Source organism: Diadema antillarum, unplaced genomic scaffold, assembly GCF_040938485.1.
Source record: "Diadema antillarum isolate AM-2024a unplaced genomic scaffold, OU_Dant_1.0 seq00000138_RagTag, whole genome shotgun sequence".
Taxonomy (NCBI): Eukaryota; Metazoa; Echinodermata; class Echinoidea; order Diadematoida; family Diadematidae; genus Diadema; species Diadema antillarum.
In genome coordinates this window covers 40,217-62,044 of record NW_027271215.1, presented here as the reverse complement: position 1 = coordinate 62,044, position 21,828 = coordinate 40,217, and the positions used below count along the sequence as shown (strand labels likewise).

General features: G+C 41.0%; 2 protein-coding genes across 2 annotated transcripts in view; one reads left to right on the top strand and one right to left on the bottom strand.

The window, feature by feature from the left end:
- LOC139727643 (snRNA-activating protein complex subunit 1-like) overlaps positions 1–4,623 on the bottom strand; it is a 60,772-nt gene extending 56,149 nt beyond the window's left edge. The window contains exons 1-3 of the mRNA XM_071638622.1: positions 4,469–4,623; positions 3,616–3,646; positions 2,728–2,856 (exon numbers count right to left, since the gene is read on the bottom strand). Of these exons, the coding sequence (XP_071494723.1) occupies positions 2,728–2,856; positions 3,616–3,646; positions 4,469–4,623 (315 nt within the window). The remainder of the gene's footprint in view (positions 1–2,727; positions 2,857–3,615; positions 3,647–4,468) is intronic.
- A 2,273-nt stretch (positions 4,624–6,896) lies between these two features.
- Positions 6,897–21,828, top strand: part of LOC139727646 (calpain-7-like) — a 32,900-nt gene continuing 17,968 nt past the window's right edge. The window contains 7 exon segments of the mRNA XM_071638626.1: positions 6,897–7,372; positions 9,728–9,833; positions 10,457–10,641; positions 11,071–11,135; positions 11,684–12,037; positions 20,708–20,797; positions 21,669–21,795. Coding sequence (XP_071494727.1) covers positions 7,127–7,372; positions 9,728–9,833; positions 10,457–10,641; positions 11,071–11,135; positions 11,684–12,037; positions 20,708–20,797; positions 21,669–21,795 — 1,173 coding nt within the window. The 5' untranslated portion in view covers positions 6,897–7,126.

Here is a 21,828-nt window from a genome sequence, read left to right as displayed (position 1 = left end):
TAGCTCTCAAAATATGAATACAATGGTTACCCTCTTACTTTTGAAATAGATTTTCCAAAATGGAAAGAAAAAATGGTTGATGTCATAAACGGTGAAAACATACAATGGACAGGACAAATTCATGCATTTGTATATTTGCCTTACACTTTAATATCACTGGACCTTTCTAGAATCTATCAAAATTTGTCTCCAAGACAACAAGTACACTCCAACTATTTCAACGTTTTACGATTAGCCATGGTCGATGAAGCAGAGTTCATCTGTACAAAAAAGCCAGAAATCTTTTATAAACTAACAAAAGCTAGACACAAACAACCCCTAAATCTTTTGTGCATCTTAAAGACTTTTTTATCATTTGCTTCTTCAGTAACAATTGTCATTATAGAATGGGTAGCGAGAATCCTGCGATCTCATTGGTCAAGAGCTATGTGTTGATTTTGTACTGGCCGCACGCTGAGTCATAGTGGTAAACATGTTATCGCGCACTTGTAGTAAGCGTACGCGCACTTGTAACAAAGGTTCGCGCACCAAGCAAGCGTTCGCGCACTCGGTACGAGATGCCTATTGGCTATAAAAATCATGCCTCCAGTAATTCCTGGATGCATGGTTTTGAAAAAAAATAATGCATCCAGTAAATACTGGACGCATAATTTTCGGGCTCTCGTCTATTGCAAGCTAAAAGGAAATGCATCCAGTAAATTCGTCATTGGGTATTTATGATAGAAAAATGGATTTTTGGCAAGAAAATTACCCATTCTATAACACAGATGACGCACACGTCTTTTCAAGTGTCATTTGGAGTATAGTGTGCATGCGGTAACTATGGAATTTAGCCTAAACCCACTCGACTTCGCCTTGTGGGTTAAGCATTCCATAGTTACCTTATGCACACAATTCTGACTGACGCACTCAGACCTGTGCGTCATTTCTATGCTGGGAAATTTTTACAGGTGCCATCATAAGGTCTAAAAGCTGTAAGTTATTTGCCATAGGGACATAGGATCAAAATAGAATATAAAACACAATACATACTATAAGATACATGTACAGCAAGATCCAATGTGTTTTGTGTTGCCAATAACAGCCATGTATCAAAGTAAGAAACAGGAAAACTAACTTGCTTTACTTTTTTTTTTTCAGATAAGTCATGCCTGTGTTCATTTGCATTTTTCCTAAAACCCTGTGCAGAGGTCTCTTCAGGTGGACTGCAGATTTCACCACTGGATATAATCTATGAGACAAACAATATTGTAGTTTCTCTAGGCTTGAAGGATAGTATGCCCAGTCTCCTAATGGGATAGATTCTGTAGAGAAATTCACCTTCACTGACCATAGCTAATTATTATCAAGCTGGTATTCAATAACTTTATGAAGTCTGCTCTCCCTCCATACCCCTTCATTTATTTTAGAGTCTTTTGTATTTCTAAACAATTAACAAAAACAGTGTTCAGTGCGTGGAAGAGACTACTCATATTTAGTCTGAAAGTGAAAGTCCGTCTATATGATGTATAAAGCACCACAAGAGGGCAGCAAACTAATATGCATTAGGCACACACATAAAACTTCATCTTTCACATCAATACAGTTGAGAATAATGTACTGTGTACATTGCTAATTTCACTATCTGATGAGTTTACACTACCACTCCTGTAACAGTGGCTGATATTTGGCATAATATTAGTATGCAAAGGATCTGGGGGAGAGAGACACTTCCACACAGCCAAATTACTAAACTAGTTACAGAGCATGTGAATGGAACTCATATTCAGCATACTTACAGTTAGGGCTACCACAAGAAATCTTGTGGTTAGCTTGATCACAAATTGGTGATTAGGGCACCCCTGTGAGGCATTGTATAAAGTGGGTCCATGTGATCACAATCAACAATGACCTCATGGTTTGGCTTGACCACTTAAGTGCTGAATAATATCCTGTAAATGAGCACTGCCCCTTACAGCATGCACAAAACAAGAGTCACTGCATATAGGGCACTTCACTTTGGAATCATAAATCATGCGGAACTTGTCATTAGCTATTAAACTGCTGATCGATGCCAGGCACCATGTGAACTTAGCTCACAGGTAGGATCTACTCTAATTTGCCTACAAAATCATTTATGATAGAGTGACCACGTGAACATGACCACTGCAAAAATAGAACATTCTACAATCACACTTATGACACCATGTGAAAAAATTTCTCCTGAAATAGCTCAGTTTGCAAATTAGGCTGCGTTCCAGCAGTCAATAGCAAACTGAACCAAACCAAACGATATACCATACCACGCCAAATTTTGAGCATTACAGCACCCATTGACCCATTTTAACCCATTGACGACAAGTCCTGAGTATACTTGGGCTGGGGTCTATGGGAAAAGCGTGCTGTCGCAAAATCAGTCCGTCCTCAACGGGTTAGACAAAGGAGGTGGATTTGTGCATGATATACCGTGGTACACTGATGTAATACAAAGTACCCGGCAGTTGCATTGCCTGTTTAGAAAATAATACATCCTGTAAGCATAATATCTAATTGCTTTACCATATGCCTACAAAATACTTGGCTTTCTGCTATGACTATAGGCATTGAGTGACTTCTTAATCCAACTCTAAGATCAAAATTGCCTCCCAGGACAGATAGAGACACCTTAAAAAAAAAAAAAAAATCTTCATACGATATAACTGCAAAAAGCATTGAGCATGCAGCGTAAAATTACAGAACCTATTTTACCTTCATTGGTGGCTTGCATGGCTGTGTGTAGTAAATACCATACAGCAGATACATTCCAAATATTTTCCTCTGGAGGTCAGTAGGGGGCAGCAGATACTTCAAAGCAATGAAAAACACTTCCCCTGCAAACTGTAGAGTAACACAAAAACAACAGATAAACACAAAGATTTTTCAATGTCAAACATGATACGTTAATGTGTGGTTACGTTTGCCTATCTTGATTATACATTTGTACAGTCATTTACATAACTGCAAATACAGTAACGCTAATATCACAGCGGACTAAAATTCTTGTTAGTTTCCAACCATCATATTCCTTGACGAAAAAAAAAACAATAATGGAGGTACAAATGGACAGAACCACTAATGCACATTTTAAGCACATGTTTGACCTACAGTCTCTGATGTAATAATCCTGCATTGGGTTATATGTACACATCATAACAATTCACCGGGATGTCTACTGCATAGAATTCTAACATTTTTTTTCAATTATAAGAAGACTAGTGAAAAAATATTTTAGAAACTTTTAAAAAAAGACAAACTTTTTGTGTATTGACAAAAATAACAAAAAATGTATCAACATCCTCATAGCGAAATGAAAACATGTGAATGAGGAATCAATTTACTGCACACACATATATTTCGAGAGTATGGCGGTATTTGCAAGGTTAACAACATACAGGTTGTATGAAATTATCAACTCTGACCCCGACATGAATGTGATGTGCAAGTGTACATTATTTCTCTGTTTATTACTGGCACTACATGACCACAGAACTGTCGGGAAATCCCACTTTGAAAAAAAAAAAAATAGGCTCGCTGAATAATGGCACATACAGTTTGCTAGTTAAAGAAATTTTCTTTTAAATCATCAAACCTGCTTACCGTTCTTTCAGTCGTAGAGTTCTTCAGACCACTGTGAAAAAACAGAGAAAGAAAATCTTTGAGAATAGCATCAACAAGTAAGATAATCTCAAATTCACCCAGCAAAACCTCGTAAGTCCTGCTCTGTGATTGCAACAGAATCATTGGTTGGTCTTTCCTGAGTTTCAGAACCTTTTCACTGCTTGTTTCTGTGTTTCAAATCCCATTAACACTTCAGAAATTACCAATCAAATTAGGTTTGATAGACATTCATTTCAATGTGAGGGTAAAATTATGACCGGTACCACACAAATAAATGCTCTTCCAGAATTTCCCTGATTCTTTCTCTTGACGACAGGAGTCTGGTATCATTCCACTTTCAACAACTACACATGCTTTATATATTTGTATGTCATGACATTATATGTGAACAAAATCGTTTGTTGCACATACATTGTATGCAAATTAATGCTACAAAGCTAAATAGATATCACCATGTACACGAAATTAAATGAAAATGATGAAAGCACACTTCTAAGATTGTCTTGTGATAATTTATCATTCTGTGAAAAGTTTGAGTTCAATTTACATTTCCTTGCAAATAACTGCAGAGATCTATTTAATAATACTTAAACGAATTAAAATGTGATGAAATGCAATGTTTGGTTTAATAAAAGAAAAGCAAAATGTCTGTTTATATCTACAAAATGTTGAGTCACAAACAATTTAACATTGATATTTTTCTGGTTTTTGTCTACCCATTATTACAAATGTCCGCATGCTGAATTGATATTGACCATGTGACTAGAAAAAGAGAGAAAGAAGTAAAAAAAGGGGAAAGAGCTTCTTAAAGCCTGCATCCAGTGTGACTCACCAGAAGATGAGAGGAAAATTTAGCTCACGCCAAATTCTGGAGAATTCTTCATAGCGGACACTCTGTGAGTTGATGAATCTGGCGAGGAGGCCGTCAACATCCCTCTGCAACCCCTGAGTTAATCCTAGACTTGTCGGTTTCTTGTGACGACCCATTATTTCGTGCACCTTGGAAGGGCCCTACATTATGAAAAAGTGAAGAGATATCAAACAAAATACATCATTTTTTATCATCAATTTATATATGATATTGCCCAAAATGTGTTAGTTCTCACAATACATATCCATCAAAATTCCCAAATATAAATAACTAAGCAAAACAAAAGCAGTCACACACAAATTACAATGAAGGAATCTTGTGGCTGATGCTCATCGGATTGACATCGGAGTGATGAGCAAAGTTAAACTTGATGGTACTTTCAAAGATTACCTGACAAGGGTATGGCATAATTTACTAATCCATTTTCTCCATCTTCATGTACCCTAGGATAACAATTCTAACATTGTATGTACCTTTGACAGCACAAATTCAATTTATTTCGCGAGTCTAAATTTTCGCGAATCAAGACTTCACAACAATTTCGCGAGAGGTTAAATTCACCATCGTGGAGTCCTGTACTGAACGGAGAAATGTATGCGTACGTCACATTCATATTGGCATTAGAGTCAATATTTTCACGTGTTTTTAATTTAGCGAATAGCGGCAGACTCACGAAATTCGTGAAAATAAAAACCTTGCGAAATAATCCGCGTATACAGTAATGCATATGGAGATGTCTGTACAGTTTCAGCTCTCAGGAGCCCTTCCCGAAAGCCCAATGTACACATCAGGGGTGCTGTAGCGTAGTGGATAAGATCGGAGACTCCCAACTCCAAATGAGAGAACCAGGATTTCATTCCTGCCTTGTTTACGACCTTGGATAGTTGCCAACCATGGCAGTTACTGCCCAAACAGTCGCTGCCTTTTAAACCCCGTTTACAGTGCGAGGCTCGGGCGCAGCTCGGGCGCGGCTGAGCCCACCTTCATTTCAGTGTAAACGCGCAAAAGGCCAAATGCGAGGCCAAAATTGGCCTTGCATTTGGCCAATCTCTGGAGGTGGTCTCAGCCGCGGCCTTTTCGCAGTGTAAACGTAAACTGGGCCAAATGCGTGGCCAATTTTAGTCTGGCTTCAAACCCTCTGCCTGTACTATTTCGCTGTTCAGGATATTAACTCCCTCAACGTCGAAAACTAGTATAGATTAAGTTGGTTTTGTCCTGCAAAGGATTTTTTCCTTCGGCAAAGGCCTTTGCCCGAACGGCGACTTCGTCGCCACGGAATTCATTTGGAAAAGGGTCTGAAAACCAGACAATACCAAATTGCATTTGTTTACAAGCAGAGCGCCACTACGACAAAATATTGAAAGGTTTGAATCAAAAGCGCGGCCGAGCCCGGCAGTGTAAATGGACAAAATTGCGGGGCCCGGCCTCGCAATTGAGGCTGGGCTCGGCCGCAGCTCGGCCCAGCCCCGCACTGAAAACGGGGTCCGAGGAGGCTGTCCTTCCTGTCATTAGAGAGCTGAAACCTCCTTAACCGCACCATGCCAGTGACCCCAACACATACTAGATTCTACTACTAGTTTACAGCGCCCCGCGCCAGGGTTAAATTCAAAACCTCCTGTGCCCGGCATGGTTGATGGAACCCACACCACACACAGCCGCACTGTGGCCAGTGTGGGTTCCATGTAGTTCTATACAGAAAGATCTGTCTGTCCGGAGGAGTCTTTTATTTTTTATTTTTTGAAGTTATCGCTCTCCTCCGAAGGGGATCCGCGAAGCCAGACTTCAGACGCAGTCTCCGCAGAACATATCCCTGATGACCAGATATAGGCTGATCTTTCGGTCAAGGTTCCATGTTGCTGCAAAACTAAAAGTTACATAATTTAAGTGCACACATCACTATTTTTATTGTAAATTAACTGCGAGATGCGACCAGCCCCAACGCTTGGCATTGCCATGGGTGGGGCTGCTCCCACAGCATACAGAACTGAGCTAACTGTGTACATGGTCACACCACATCCCATCCCAGTTCTGAAAGAGCTGCTTCAGGGATTTAATCTCATCAAGTTTCAATTCAAGGTAGGCTGCCCGCCATCATAAAAATCAGACCAGCCGCATAAGCTAAGCGCGCCTGCGCTGCGCCCGGGCCGGGCTGGGGGACGGCGGCCGGCCTGCGCCCCCATCGCCTGCAGTCCTCGCGCTCTCACGTGTATGCACATGATGCAGTCAAGTTTTGCTGACAACTTGTGTTGATGTCGTCCATGTCTTCCTTACTAGTGAATACAGAAAAGTCAAAAGTCTTACCTTCCTAGCCACCTAGGTCTACCATAAAGTCGAGTCCTGTCAGTCAGCGAGCTCAAGTATACAAGACAGTTGAATTAAACCTTGAAGCTGAAAACTCTGGCAGTAGTCTAGCAGACATGCATGTGTTTTGGAGATCCGCCGCAGAATAGAATTGGCGCCCTCTCTTGCTCAAAACTGACACAAAATGAAAACGGGGACTTCCGTGGTGATGATGGAGGACTTTAATGGCGAACTACATTCGAATATTACATATTAATCGGTGACAAGATTTTGTTTATAACTTCGTCTCTTGGAGAACCTTGATAAGAAGACTCTCCGATGTTCTGGTCCGAATTCAATCGTTATCACGGTAACGATTCCTCACCAAATGCAAGTTGGTCAAGTAGCAGCCAGATGATAGAGGATTACGACGGTGCTCCACCGCCGGGCGCCGGGAGCTTCGGCGGGGGTAATGGTGGACGGGGACATTATGACGCGCTGCTACGTGACGCATATGATTTCGCAATGAAGGCAACGGAATGCGATCGTAATGGCCAATTTCGGACGGCAATTTTTTACTATGTCGTAAGTTGGTTTTTATACAGATACCACGATCGAATTCACTACTGTAGGAAATTCACGTGTACGACTGGTGTAGACAGCTATGGTTATGCATGTGCATGTGAATTTTAGCAGAGCTACCACCATCAATATAGGATTCTACCATTAATTTTGTGTTTAACTTTAACGTAGGTACTAAAGTTTACATATAGTCCATGTTATTCGCTGTATTAAGATCTAAATGTGAAATACTGTATATGCCATATATTTAGCAAGTCTAAATTTTTGCTAATTGGGACTTCCCAACGATTTTGCAAGTGGTTAAATCCGCGTTCGCGGAGTAGATCTAAAATAGTAAATACAGTAATATTGAAATGAGTGTACGTGCACGTACGTAACATTCAATCATTCATATATCAAGATCAGAGTCAATATTTTCATGTGTCTTTAATTCGCAAATAGCATCTGACTTGCAAAATTTAAAGAAATAAAAACCTTGCGAAATATTTGGCATAAACAGTTGTGGATGGATCTTTATGCCATGGTCTTAATTCAGATAATCATCTGATCATGTCATGTTTGTGTTTTTGTCAATGATGTAGCAAATAACTTGATTTCCTCTTTACCATAGAATGTTATTTGCTTGTATGCCTTCTTGAAAAACATGCAAAACTATTGAATCCCATGATTTTTCTGTTGAATAAAGTTATCAGTATTGGATGTTGAGATATTACTTAGTGAAACTTACTGTTCTGTACACGACTAGATTCTATTCTACTGGTCCTGATTTGTGAAAGTTAAATGAAACATGGACAGATGGGTGGAGCATCTTTTGCACAACCATTAATGTAACTATAGGGCTCAGGTTCGCTTAGCTCTCTAGAGGGCTTTTTACACTTGTAAATTTTTGCTTAGTCCCGTACCAACGGTGGGGCTAAGGGGGGGGGGGGGGGGGGGGGGGGCCTTAGCCCCACCGTTGGTACGGGACTATCCTTAGCCCACTTTCTGTTTACACTCGTTTTTGCCAAAGTGGGCTAGCCCCACCGATAGTCCGGTAATATCTGGCCCTGCAAAATAGCAGGGTTAGCACTGCATGCGGTGCCAAGCAAGTGAGTGTAACAGAACGAAAAAATAATCCGGGGCTAAGCGACGGAGACGAAGTCCGACCCCCACTGACCAATCAGAAACGAGGTAATCAAGTGCTGCCGGTGCGTGCGTGTACGTGTACAGTGCACAGCGTAATCATGAATATTCATGTGGTTTGGAAAGTCTGGGGCTAAGAAATACGAGTGTAAAAAGGTCAGTTTTCTCCTTAGCCCCGGACAAGAGATAATACGGGACTAATTGGCCAGTGTATAAAAAGCTGAAAAAATTGGTACGGGACTAACGATAGTCCTGGGTCAGAGAAAGTCCGGGGTTAAGAAACACAAGTGTAAAAAGGGCTTATCACTCATCACACCAAAAGCAGACTAGGGCAGCACACACGTGTATATACTTGGAAGGAGTCCCCTGGCTAACTGCCTTGTAGCCAGTTTATTCTTCACATAATTTGGCATGGGTTTACATGTAAATCTGGGATGTAACATAAATGTTCATAACAAAACATGCAAATAAGGAAACAAAGGTTAAAATTAAATATTCATAATATGTAAATGATGTGTAGGCTTGGGACTGGGTGATTTGGGCATGTTTTCAGTATTACAGGGACCAGTGGGTGAGAAGTGAAAGCGGGAAAATGTCATGTGATGTGTGGAGTGTCTGTGATGGGTAGGGCGTATGGATGCATGTGTGGTTGTGAATATGTATGTGATGTGGGTTGGTGTATTGGTGTGTAGAGGGGTGGTACATGTAATAACAGAAGGGAGGATACAGTGCTAATAAATTGTTCAAAATAAATCCCTACATAACTAAAAGCAAATGATGAAAGTTTTATTAACTTTATGTCATCAGGTTTATTGAGAGTTATTAAGTGTAGTTCCTAGAGGACCATTCAGAAGTGATGAACACAAGGTGCAAGGTACAAGGAAGGGGTACAAAAATAAAACAGACAAACAGTATAGCAGTTACACTGCACTGTAAAACCACAAATGACCCAACCACAATGAGCTAGGATTAGTAGGGATGAAAGACTCGGTTACTAGATGTTGATGTTATTAACAAAGCATGTTTGTGATACCTACAATGTATATGTAAAAAAACAAAAACAAAATCAAAACAAAAACAAACAAACAAACCCTGAGAAGACTGTTCAAACAAAGCGATGGCAGCATAGTTGAAGAAAATATCAAATAAGGAAATTCAACTCTGGTAGTACAATTAATGTATATATTGCATGTCATGTTCATGGTTTGGTTATTATAATGATGTGTCTCCTTGTAGGAAGCCATTCAAGCAATGTACAATGCAGCCTTAGCCACACCAAACAGCAGCATCACAGAGAAGTACTCACAGTATGTCACTCGAGTCAAAGAACTCAAGGAACTCGGTAAGTGAAACTAAAATAATATTTTCAACATTCACAATTATTTTTACCAAATCATTTACATTTAAATGACACTTAATATAAAAGAAGCAAGTGGGAGCTACAGTGGACTCCCATTATAACAAAGTCCTCAGGACTGGCATTTTTCTTTTGTTATATTGAGATTTCGTTATAACCGAACAAATAATAAAAAAACACAGGATAATGCTGTGGCCTGAATTTTTCGTTTGTTGTAACCAGAATTTCGTTAATAACCATGTTATAACGGGAGTGCACTTTATGTCAATGATTGTGTCAAACTCATATGATCAACCATATTTTGAATGCCCCTTAAACTTGACACTAAATCATGACCTAAAATTCAAATAATCAAGCATGTCTTGATAATGACTCTGTTTGCTTCATTTCATTATATTATTTTCTTCTAGTGAGAGCTTATAGGATGTAGAAGAACATTATACTTTATTGTACTTTCAACACACACACAAAACAAGAAGCTCTACTGCCCTTTGATGAGATGAATACTCGGGTAGTGCCCTCTTTAGCTGAACTTTCATAGTTTTTAACACTGTCTGCCAAAAACTGCTGCGACGTAACAATCACTTTGAACTTTGACCTCCATCTAGTCAATCAGACAGGGGGGAGTGTTCTGACCGGTTCCAGCAGCGTGGCACCAAAGACCAGCGCAGAGGCAGAGCGGGCAAACTTCCTGGTGAGGCAGGCATTCGAACTGGAGGACTCTGGGGACGATGGGAGTCGGGAAGAAGCTGCGGAGCTGTACATGAATGCTGCAGAACTTTGCATCAAGGCTGTAAGAAGCTACACCTTCATACCCTTGCAATTGATAGACATTGATTGATTGATTGATTGATTGATTGATTGATTGATTGATTGATTGATTGATTGATTGATTGATTGATTGATTGATTGATTGATTGATTGATTGATTGATTGATTGATTGATTGATTGATTGATTGATTGATTGATTGATTGATTGATTGATTGATTGATCGATCGATCGATCGAAAGGTCTTCATTAAAAATCTGATTTGGATTGATTGGTACACAACCAGCCGATAGGTAGCTTGATGGGCAGCTAAAAAGAAATAGATAAATTCATATTATGTTTCTATTTGTGTGTGATTATTGAGAGAATGCAATAGAAGTGCTCTCCTCAGACACTGAAGCTATTCAGCTATTATTAAGTAGCAATGCTCAATTTTTATTCTTACCCTCTAGAGTAAAACAAGTACCCCAGAGCAGAAGATAAAACTCAACAAATTAGCAAAGCAGGCCTTGGACAGGTAAGTGTGTTGTGATCTGACTATTCACTGATAACATGCATTTCCATATCATTACTTTTTGTTCTTACATTAATGATTGAGATGGTACCATCTTGTTCTAAAAATATGTTTGACATCCCTACTAGTACTTGACATTAAAAACTGGCACTCAACTGTAATAGATGCCACTTAGTGGTGTGTTTCTCAAATTTTTATGATAAAGACATCGAGACAATGATACAATGTTTTACAAGCTAGGATTACTCCCCAGAATGAGTGATAACCTCTAGTCCTTTCTGATCCTCATGTGTATCGTATAATTACAGATGGGTCATGATTGTTTCCACTAAACAAGACATTTAAGACTTCAATTTTCCTGTGGACATAACTATGGTTCTGTCATGTACAATATTAAAGTCTTTATGAATTCATCTTAAAGCCATTGTGATAATACAGTTGAAAGTGATGCTAACCACTTCATAGACAAGCAAGCATTCGATGATGTCAAAGTTTATGAAAGCTCTTGTATTTAAACTTTTGTGTAAATGTCCCATATTACTTGACTTCAGGGCAGAAGCAATCAAGAAGAAATCCTCACCAACTCACAGTCTTCCAGCCCCTCCCCAAGAAAAGCCATCTGCGGGTCAGACCAGTGCCGGGGTGGACAATGTACTGTCCAGTCTACCGGCCATTCCCAGAGACCTCCCTGAGGTGGATGACCGGTCGGGGGTGCCTTCTGCGACCCCGGGAAGGTCAAACACACCCAGGGAAGATGGGAGAGGTCGCAGTGGCACTGGAGGGTCTGCAAGAGGTTATGGCGGGGCGGGGGGCTTTAATGGAGGAGGTGGAGGAGGAGCAGGAGGAGGAGGTGGTGGTGGTGGTGGTGGTGGTAAATACACCGCTGAAGAGATTGCAGTCCTGAGGTGGGTAAACTTACCTTCTTTTTTTCCCCTTTTTTATATGTGTTGGAGCCGAACAGAACTATGGTGAAATGTCCACGAAAACATAAAGAGATTGCCAAATCAAAGCTTGGTCATATGTGTTGTATCGTGGGTTACAAGAACATAACTATAGTGACTCCAAAATAAGGGGGGAACAGAAAGAGGTGTGGTTGTTTCCTGTGTTTATTGCAGACTCTCTGCAGGGAGGTGCTAGAGAAGGAGAGACAACTACTGCTCTCCTTTGAAGTCATGCGCGGCACAGCCGAGAAGTTATGCGTTCAACTACAGGTGTTACCCATGTGCTTTGACAAAAGAGAGCATCAATAATCGGGACTAGCGCTCTCACATCTAGAAATACTTGCCCCTACTGCAATTCGCTCTCTCTTTCAGTGTGATGGCAACAATGAATTTGTGTACCTTGAATTGGAGCAGCGAATCAAAATGCAGTGTATGTCACAAATGTACACACTAGTAGTTATGTACATGTATGATGTACTGCATGCATGATTGTTTTAATGTGTATGTACACAGGCTGACCAGATAAGTGGAGAATTTTCTAGGTGGTATACAATGTAGCTATACAGTACATGCATGTAACAGGAAATACATTATAGCTCACTCAATCTAGAATGATTTCACCCATTCCAGAAAGTTCTGGGAAGTGCTAACATATTTGGCTGAGTGAGGCACTGTCCCTGTAGCCCAATGTGATTGGTAGTTATTCTTGGCAGTGATGTTTTGTACATAGTTAGGCAGTGAGTCATCCAGGTTTCCTGGAACTCGGACTGGCTAGTAGGTTGGAGAGAGTTATAGAATGTGCTAGAAGGGGTGAATAGATAGTATATAAGCTAGAGAAATTCTGCAGTAGGCAGAGTACCCAACACCTCTGCTCTGAGAGTTACGTCACTTCTGGCTCTGAAGCGACTTGTTATAGTCAGTCCTGGGTTACCTGCTGACCTGTTATGTTTGTGGAGATAAGGCCTGGGAGACATTTTGCCTGCAGATAATTAATTTGCCTACATTGAAGATAGACTCCATATTTTTATGTCAATGGACATTGCTACGGAAAAGCTGTGACGGGCTGGATTCCTAGCTGGACAATATAAAGTGAATCATCATTCAACGCATCGACTGGACGTGGTCGTTGGATTCTGCACATTTCGCTGTGAGCATTATACCGTGGATCTATTGTGGACATACCCTGGATTTATAACGCGGACTATTGTAACCTGTGCCTCTGGATTTACGTCGCAGGAATCATTCATCGGTGCATCGCGGATCATTCATTTGTGCATCGAACATCATATCTGGACACTACCAGGGAACTGTAGCGACTTTGTGATAGTTTGGATGCATGTAAGTGATCCCATTACCGATTTGTAATTGTTTCTATTGATCATTGTTGTACTGATATGACGCCGATTACTAGTCTGTACCCACAATATTACTGTTAATAAACCGCCTGAACATCAGTTGATTGTTTCTTTTGTGCGATCATTCTCAGAGTGATTTTGGTCGTAACAAAATTGGGGGCTTGTGTCCGAGAATTGAATTTAAAGCCAAAACTTAGAATTTGGAACGTTCCGGAAGCCAGAATATTGGTACAGACAAAATACCAGTTGAGTTGATTGTTCAATTGTATATTGTGTGTAATACATTGTGACAATGTCAATCAGTACAATGGATGTTCAGGCATTTGTTCAGAGGACAGATTTGTCCCTCAAAGATTTGCAAAGGTTACGCAAATGTGATTTGACTGCTGTTGCACAGCATTTGAATGTAGATGTTCCACAAGGTGCAAGAAAGGCAGAGATTCTTGACTTAGTAGCTGGTCACATGGAGCTCAAAGAAGAAATTGACACTCCAGATCAAGCTCAAATTTCTGATCAAACACGGCTTGAACTTGCTAGATTGGAAATGGAGAAAGAGAAGATGAGATTAGAAATGAAGGAAAGAATAGAAATGAAGAGAATTGAAAAGGAAATGGAGCAACAACTGAAATTGCGTGAGATGGAATTGACTCATGCACAGACTGTTGGAAATCATGAAAGGGCTCCCTCTGAATTTGATTTGGCCAAGAACATTCGATTGGTGCCAAAGTTTGAAGAAAACAGAGTCGATGCATATTTTGTGTCATTTGAGAAGGTGGCTGACAGTTTGAACTGGCCACAGGAATTTTGGCCCATGCTCCTTCAAAGTGTGTTTGTCGGCAAAGCAGCCGATGTGTACTCATCTCTCTCAAAAGAGCAATCACGTGACTATGCTACAGTCAAGAAAGCAGTGTTGAATGCTTATGAGTTGGTGCCAGAGGCGTACAGACACAAGTTCAGAAATTCGTACCGCAAACCAGGCCAGACACATGTTGAGTTTGCTCGTGAAAAAGAAATGATGTTTGATAGGTGGTACAGATCCCTGAAAGTGGATCAGGATTTTGATAACCTACGTGAGGTTGTTCTCTTGGAAGAATTCAAAAAGAGTGTTGCTTTCAGTGTGAGGTCGCATTTGGATGATCACAAAGTGACAAGTTTGCATAAAGCAGCCTTGATGGCTGATGAGTATGAGCTGACCCACAGAAATGACAACAGACCACCTTTCAGGAATTTCTCTGGAAATAAGAGAGACAAAATTCAGTCGAGCAATCCAAAGAATGCTGGTCCTGAAAAAGGCACGAGTTCTGAAACTTCATCGGCACCAAAGCCTCAATCTGACAAAGGGTCCAGTACAAGTGCAAATGTCATCAAATGTTTTCACTGTAACAAGACAGGGCATGTAAAGTCACAATGTTGGAAGTTGCAAAACAAAACAAAGAAGGACTTGGGATTTGTCATGTCAAAAAGTGTCCTACCCGAAAACAGTGTCCCGTTCAGTGAAACACAGGCCGTTGAAAGTCAATCTCCCAAATTCAAAGATAGGATGAAGCAGGTGGATGAGAGCTATCGTAGCTTTTTGTTTGATGGTGAGGTGACCCCATGTACCTCTGGTGAGGCAGGTAAGCCAGTGGTCATCCTACGGGATACGGGGGCCTCTCAGTCGTTGATGGTGGATGGTGGTATGACTTTTCCACCAGATAGTGCAGTGAATGCAAAAGTCTTGATTCAGACTGTTGATGGCAGTTATATGTCAGTGCCACTGTATAGAGTGGATTTGAAGTGTGACCTAGTTTCTGGTCCTGTTACTGTTGGAGTTGTTCCTGAGTTGCCCATGGCAGGCATTGACTTTTTGTTGGGGAATGACTTGGCTGGGGACAAGGTGGTTGCGTCTCCAGTTGTTTCGGATAAACCAGTGGTGGTTGCTGAAACTGAGCAGTTGCAGGAGGAGTTTCCTGGGATATTCCCAGATTGTGTTGTGACTAGGTCTCAGGCTCGTAGAGCTGTTCAAGATGATGCGGATTCTGTTGATGTGGAGGAGAATTCCGGTGTTTGGTTGGCAGAAACCTTTTTCAAGGATTTGAATGATGGGGTTGCTGTATTAGGCTCCGAGGCTAACAGTGATGGGCTGTTTAGCAAGTCTTCCTTGGTTGAAGCACAGCAGGCAGACTCTGAGTTGAAAGGCTTGTCTCAGACGGCGTGTTCTGAGGCTGAGGCTGAAAAGGTCCCTGAGTGCTATTATGTCAAAGATGGCATTTTGATGAGGAAGTGGAGACCTCCCCATAGGCCAGCTGATGAGGATTGGACGGTGGTCCGTCAAGTTGTTGTCCCTCCTAGTTACCGCGGTGAGATCTTGAGGATTGCTCACGAGTTACCTGTTGGCGGCCATTTAGGCGTCAGAAAGACAAAGGATCGGATCATGAGGCATTTCTATTGGCCAGGGTTGAATGTGGATGTGGCTGAGTTTTGTAAGACTTGTCACACATGTCAGGTGGCTGGTAAACCACAGCATTCAGTGAAACCGGCGCCATTGATTCCGATTCCTGCGTTTGAAGAACCATTCAGTCGGGTTCTAGTCGACTGTGTTGGACCTTTGCCTAGGACTAGGTCGGGTCATAAGTACCTCTTGACAATCATGGATATGTCTACACGGTTTCCAGAGGCTATTCCATTGCGAAATATCACTGCTAAGACTGTGGTAGATGCTCTAGTGCAGTTTTTCACTAGGTATGGGTTGCCCAAGGAAGTGCAGTCTGACCAAGGGTCAAATTTCATGTCAGGCATATTTCAAGAGGTGATGTATCGTTTGGGTGTGAAGCAGCTGAAGTCGTCAGCTTATCATCCCCAATCCCAAGGTGCGTTGGAGCGCTACCACCAGACCCTAAAGACAATGATTAGGGCATTTTGTGAGGAGTATCCCGAGGATTGGGATAAGGGCATCCCTTTCCTGCTGTTTGCAATGAGGGACTCCCCAAATGAGTCGACGGGTTTCAGCCCATTTGAATTGGTGTACGGTCATGAAGTTAGGGGCCCACTGAAGCTCATCAAAGAGAAATTCATGACTGAGGATGATGAGGTCCACCTACTTGACTATGTGTCAAAGTTTCGTGAAAGGCTTTCAAAGGCTTGTGAGGTAGCTAGGGAACACTTGAAAGTGTCACAAGACTCTATGAAGAGAAAGGCAGACAAAAATGCCAAAGCCCGAACTTTCAACCCAGGTGACAAAGTTCTTGTACTGCTGCCCATGCAAGGTGAACTACTGAAAGCTAAGTTCAGTGGCCCATACAGTGTCAAAAAGAAACTCAATGATGTGAACTATGTGATCAGTACGCCAGATAGACGAAAAGATCAGAGGGTGTGTCACATAAACATGCTGAAAGAGTACTACGAGAGAAAGGCTAGTCAGCCAGTAGGTGTAACTCAGGTGGTAGAAGAAGAAGTAGATGAAGAGGGAGAAGCTCAAGATGAGAATGGAAGTGAGCCCTCTAGTGCCAGGTTGTCTAACTCAGAGATGTTAGGGAAAGTAGATGAGGCACTGAACTACCTACCTGAAAATCAGAGGAAAGATGTGACTAGTCTGTTACATGAGTACAAAGAATTGTGTAAAGACAAACCAGGCTGCACCCCTCTGGCTGTACATGAAGTTGATGTAGGAGATGCTGACCCTATCAAGCAAAACCCTTACAGACTAAACCCGAGCAAACTGCAAAAAGTAAGGGAAGAGGTTCAATACATGCTAGACAATGACATAATAGAACCTAGTAAAAGCAGTTGGAGCTCCCCAATCGTCATGGTGCCCAAACCGGATGGGTCTCAAAGATTCTGTATAGATTACAGAAAGGTGAATGCCGTGACAAAAACAGACTCTTTCCCCATTCCCAGACTAGAAGACTGCATTGACAGAGTCGGAAATTCTGCATATGTCAGTAAAATAGACCTTCTAAAGGGATACTGGCAGGTGCCCTTGACCGACAAAGCCAGAGAGATTTCTGCCTTTGCTACACCAGATGGCTTGTTCCAATGCAAAGTAATGCCATTCGGCATGAAAAATGCTCCGGCCACCTTCCAACGGCTGACAAACCAAATCATTGCCGGACTTGACAACTGTGTAGTATACATTGATGACATCCTAGTGTATAGTGACACGTGGGAGGAGCACATTACACACTTGCGGCAACTTTTTGATCTACTCAGGGAGGCCGGATTGGTGATTAATCTGGCAAAGAGTGAATTTGCAAAGGCCAAAGTGGTGTATCTCGGGCATGTAGTCGGTCAGGGACAAGTATTGCCAAGAGAAGCCAAGGTAGAGGCTATACTAGGCTTTCCCATTCCCCAATCCAAGAAGGAGTTGCTCAGATTTCTGGGCATGGCTGGTTTCTACAGGAAATTTGTACCGAATTTCAGCACTGTAGTCACCCCTTTAACAAACCTGCTGAAGGACAAGGCAAAGTACACCTGGACTGATGAGTGTCAAAGAGCCTTCGAGAAACTAAAGGCAGTCCTTGCTAATGAGCCTGTTTTGGCAGCTCCTGACTTCGCAAAGCCATTCAAGGTGGCAATAGATGCTAGCGATGTAGGAGTGGGAGCGGTTTTGCTCCAAGAAGATGAAGAAGGCACTGAACGACCAGTTAGCTACTTCTCCAAAAAATTGAACACATACCAGAAGAAGTACTCCACAATTGAGAAGGAGGCTCTCAGTCTCATCCTTGCCCTCCAGCAATACGAAGTGTACTTGACAAATAGCAAAGGGGAGATCACAGTCTATACTGACCACAACCCCTTGGTCTTTTTAGACCGGTTCAAAATGAAGAACAACAGATTGTTCAGATGGAGCATGATGACGCAGCCATATGCACTCAAAATCAAACATGTGGCAGGCAAGAACAATGTAATTGCCGACGCTCTGTCAAGAGTGTAACATGAAGAGAGTATCAAAGGTGAAAAGTTTTCACTGTATATCATTTCCAGTGTATGTATTTAGCATATTCATTAATGTGTGCAAAACAGTTTGATATGATTGTATAAGCTCCGAGAATCCAAGTAATATCATTGTAAATAGTACCCATGGAAAGAGAACATGGAATTAATACTAACAGCTATCCAAAAGGCATGTGATAGTATGTGATTATTGAGAAATTGTGAAGGTAAAAGAAACCCTTGCTACAGCAAGGCTTTCTTTTTCCCATGGGGGATGGTGTCACAAATGTACACACTAGTAGTTATGTACATGTATGATGTACTGCATGCATGATTGTTTTAATGTGTATGTACACAGGCTGACCAGATAAGTGGAGAATTTTCTAGGTGGTATACAATGTAGCTATACAGTACATGCATGTAACAGGAAATACATTATAGCTCACTCAATCTAGAATGATTTCACCCATTCCAGAAAGTTCTGGGAAGTGCTAACATATTTGGCTGAGTGAGGCACTGTCCCTGTAGCCCAATGTGATTGGTAGTTATTCTTGGCAGTGATGTTTTGTACATAGTTAGGCAGTGAGTCATCCAGGTTTCCTGGAACTCGGACTGGCTAGTAGGTTGGAGAGAGTTATAGAATGTGCTAGAAGGGGTGAATAGATAGTATATAAGCTAGAGAAATTCTGCAGTAGGCAGAGTACCCAACACCTCTGCTCTGAGAGTTACGTCACTTCTGGCTCTGAAGCGACTTGTTATAGTCAGTCCTGGGTTACCTGCTGACCTGTTATGTTTGTGGAGATAAGGCCTGGGAGACATTTTGCCTGCAGATAATTAATTTGCCTACATTGAAGATAGACTCCATATTTTTATGTCAATGGACATTGCTACGGAAAAGCTGTGACGGGCTGGATTCCTAGCTGGACAATATAAAGTGAATCATCATTCAACGCATCGACTGGACGTGGTCGTTGGATTCTGCACATTTCGCTGTGAGCATTATACCGTGGATCTATTGTGGACATACCCTGGATTTATAACGCGGACTATTGTAACCTGTGCCTCTGGATTTACGTCGCAGGAATCATTCATCGGTGCATCGCGGATCATTCATTTGTGCATCGAACATCATATCTGGATACTACCAGGGAACTGTAGCGACTTTGTGATAGTTTGGATGCATGTAAGTGATCCCATTACCGATTTGTAATTGTTTCTATTGATCATTGTTGTACTGGTATGACGCCGATTACTAGTCTGTACCCACAATATTACTGTTAATAAACCGCCTGAACATCAGTTGATTGTTTCTTTTGTGCGATCATTCTCAGAGTGATTTTGGTCGTAACATGTAAAACTGACAATTTTAACAGCAAATAGTTTAAAAGCACGCTGGAACTTGCTTTAGCGGAGAACTTTATTTGAAAGATCAAAATATCCTCGATTAAAAAATAGAAAACTAACATGCGGAAATGTGCGCATTATAGAAAAATATTAGGTTTTTAAGAGGGCCTAATTTTCATTTCTTTTCGATTTGCGCATTACAAAGAAACTAGAAATACATGTTTATAATATCGAATTCTTTCCTAAATTATTCTAAATCAATTCGAGTATTTCATTTAAAATTTTACGGTGAAATAAAGCTTGTAATTCAACGAAAGGTGAAATGCGTTCTTCGTCTCCGAACTTCGTCTTGCAACTAGAGCGGTGCCGAACGTGACTTCAAAGCGTAGTGGAATGCTAGACATCCCATTGTAACGCCTTGAACCGAAACATGTGTTTGCATGAATTACGAAGAGTTGCCACTCCATCTCTGTAACACCTCCCTGCTCTCTGTCTCCACTTATGTGCCAGTACTTTTGAGCAAGATTGTCAATAGTTTGGAATATTGGAATGTATACTGAGACAAATGCTGAAGCTATTTGCATAATGACATATGGAACAGGCCAGTAGCATTTGGCTGTATGAGGTTACATAATATGACTTGCCTGGGTGTCTGGACACCTTATGAATTACTAGGCACAACAATGTGATTATATAAAAGATGGTTCTATGAACATTGCTTGTTTGTTTTATCTATTTGGACACGCATAAAAAACTCGCATTCCACCGTTGAGGCTGTTTATGAATATATCTACATTTAATGAACAAAGATAAAGCAGTCATGAAATTCAACAATGGAGATGAATCTTAACCAAAATTGATGTATGCAGATAATTAAATATTGAATATAAATGATGAAGAATTTTTGATATTTTAATGTGTTTGGCTATGGTTTGAGGAAAGAAATATCAGTGTGTTGGTAAAAATATACTGAGTGGTTCTAACATATTTACTTCACCCCCCCCCCCCCCAATTTGTTTTACAGGAAAACATCAGAAATCAATGGCCGCTCATACCTTCCATTCATCTCACAGGCTGACCTCAAAGAGAAGTTCGCCTATCCAGTGCCTTTCACGTGAGTGTTTGTACCCCAGAAGATTTGTCAAGATCGCCCCAAATCCATATGACAGTCAAAGTGCAGCACTTGACAAATTAACTAAATTGTAAGCATTCTTTGAGAAGTAATACAGTTGTAGGTACTTCAGATGAAGTGGTTGTGAAATGCAGTGATTGTAATCAATGTTTTTACAGAGTAATTAAATACTCACTGAAACAGTTTCCTTGAAGGTGATTCTTGATGAGCATTTGAGCTTCATGAATATTGCCCTGAGTTTTCCTTTCGAGCATGTGGGTTTAGCACTGTTAGCCTGTAAATGATGACAAACAATCTAGATGGTGTTTGGTTCATTTGGTGTACATTTTTCATGTTGCTTTGTAGAAGTTAAGTGATGTATGGGTACTGTGTTCATAACACAATAACTTTAAAGCCATTATTATGTCAGTCATAGTATGAAAGTCTTATAAAATTCAGTGGTGGATTTTTAAATGGTGCGTAGATCCCGAAGCAAAGTGTTGATTTCGGAACTTGACCAGTCTTGTTCGTCAGTCACATCATCAAAGTTTCTCAAAACATAGGTGCTGTGAACTGGTTTCTGTTTGTGTTGAAATTTGGTAAGCGCTCAGCCTGAACTGCAGTTTTGTTCCAACAATAAGAATGACCTTTTCACAAAGAAGTTAAAGCTGAAATTATAGTATGTTACCATAGGAAAAACATGATATAAAGTGTACCTGTAGATGAGTTTTGTCAGTTTAGCAAGTAAAAGGAATAGAAGAGTGGAATAAAAATACAACTCAATAATTGCTTGATACAGGAGATTGATTTCCAGTTGTGCCTTTCTAGAACATTTTTGGTTTTGATATGTGTTTTTATATGCTATTCATTGCAGAGATAAAGATGGTAAACTTGTGTTGTGTGCCAAGCAACAAGAGAGACTGGGGAAGTGGGTGCGACCATCAGACATATCCAGCGACCCCAAGCTGATCTATGCTGTGTCCAGCTTCAGTGTGAGACAGGTTAGTATGATGCACACCCTGTATGTAGATATT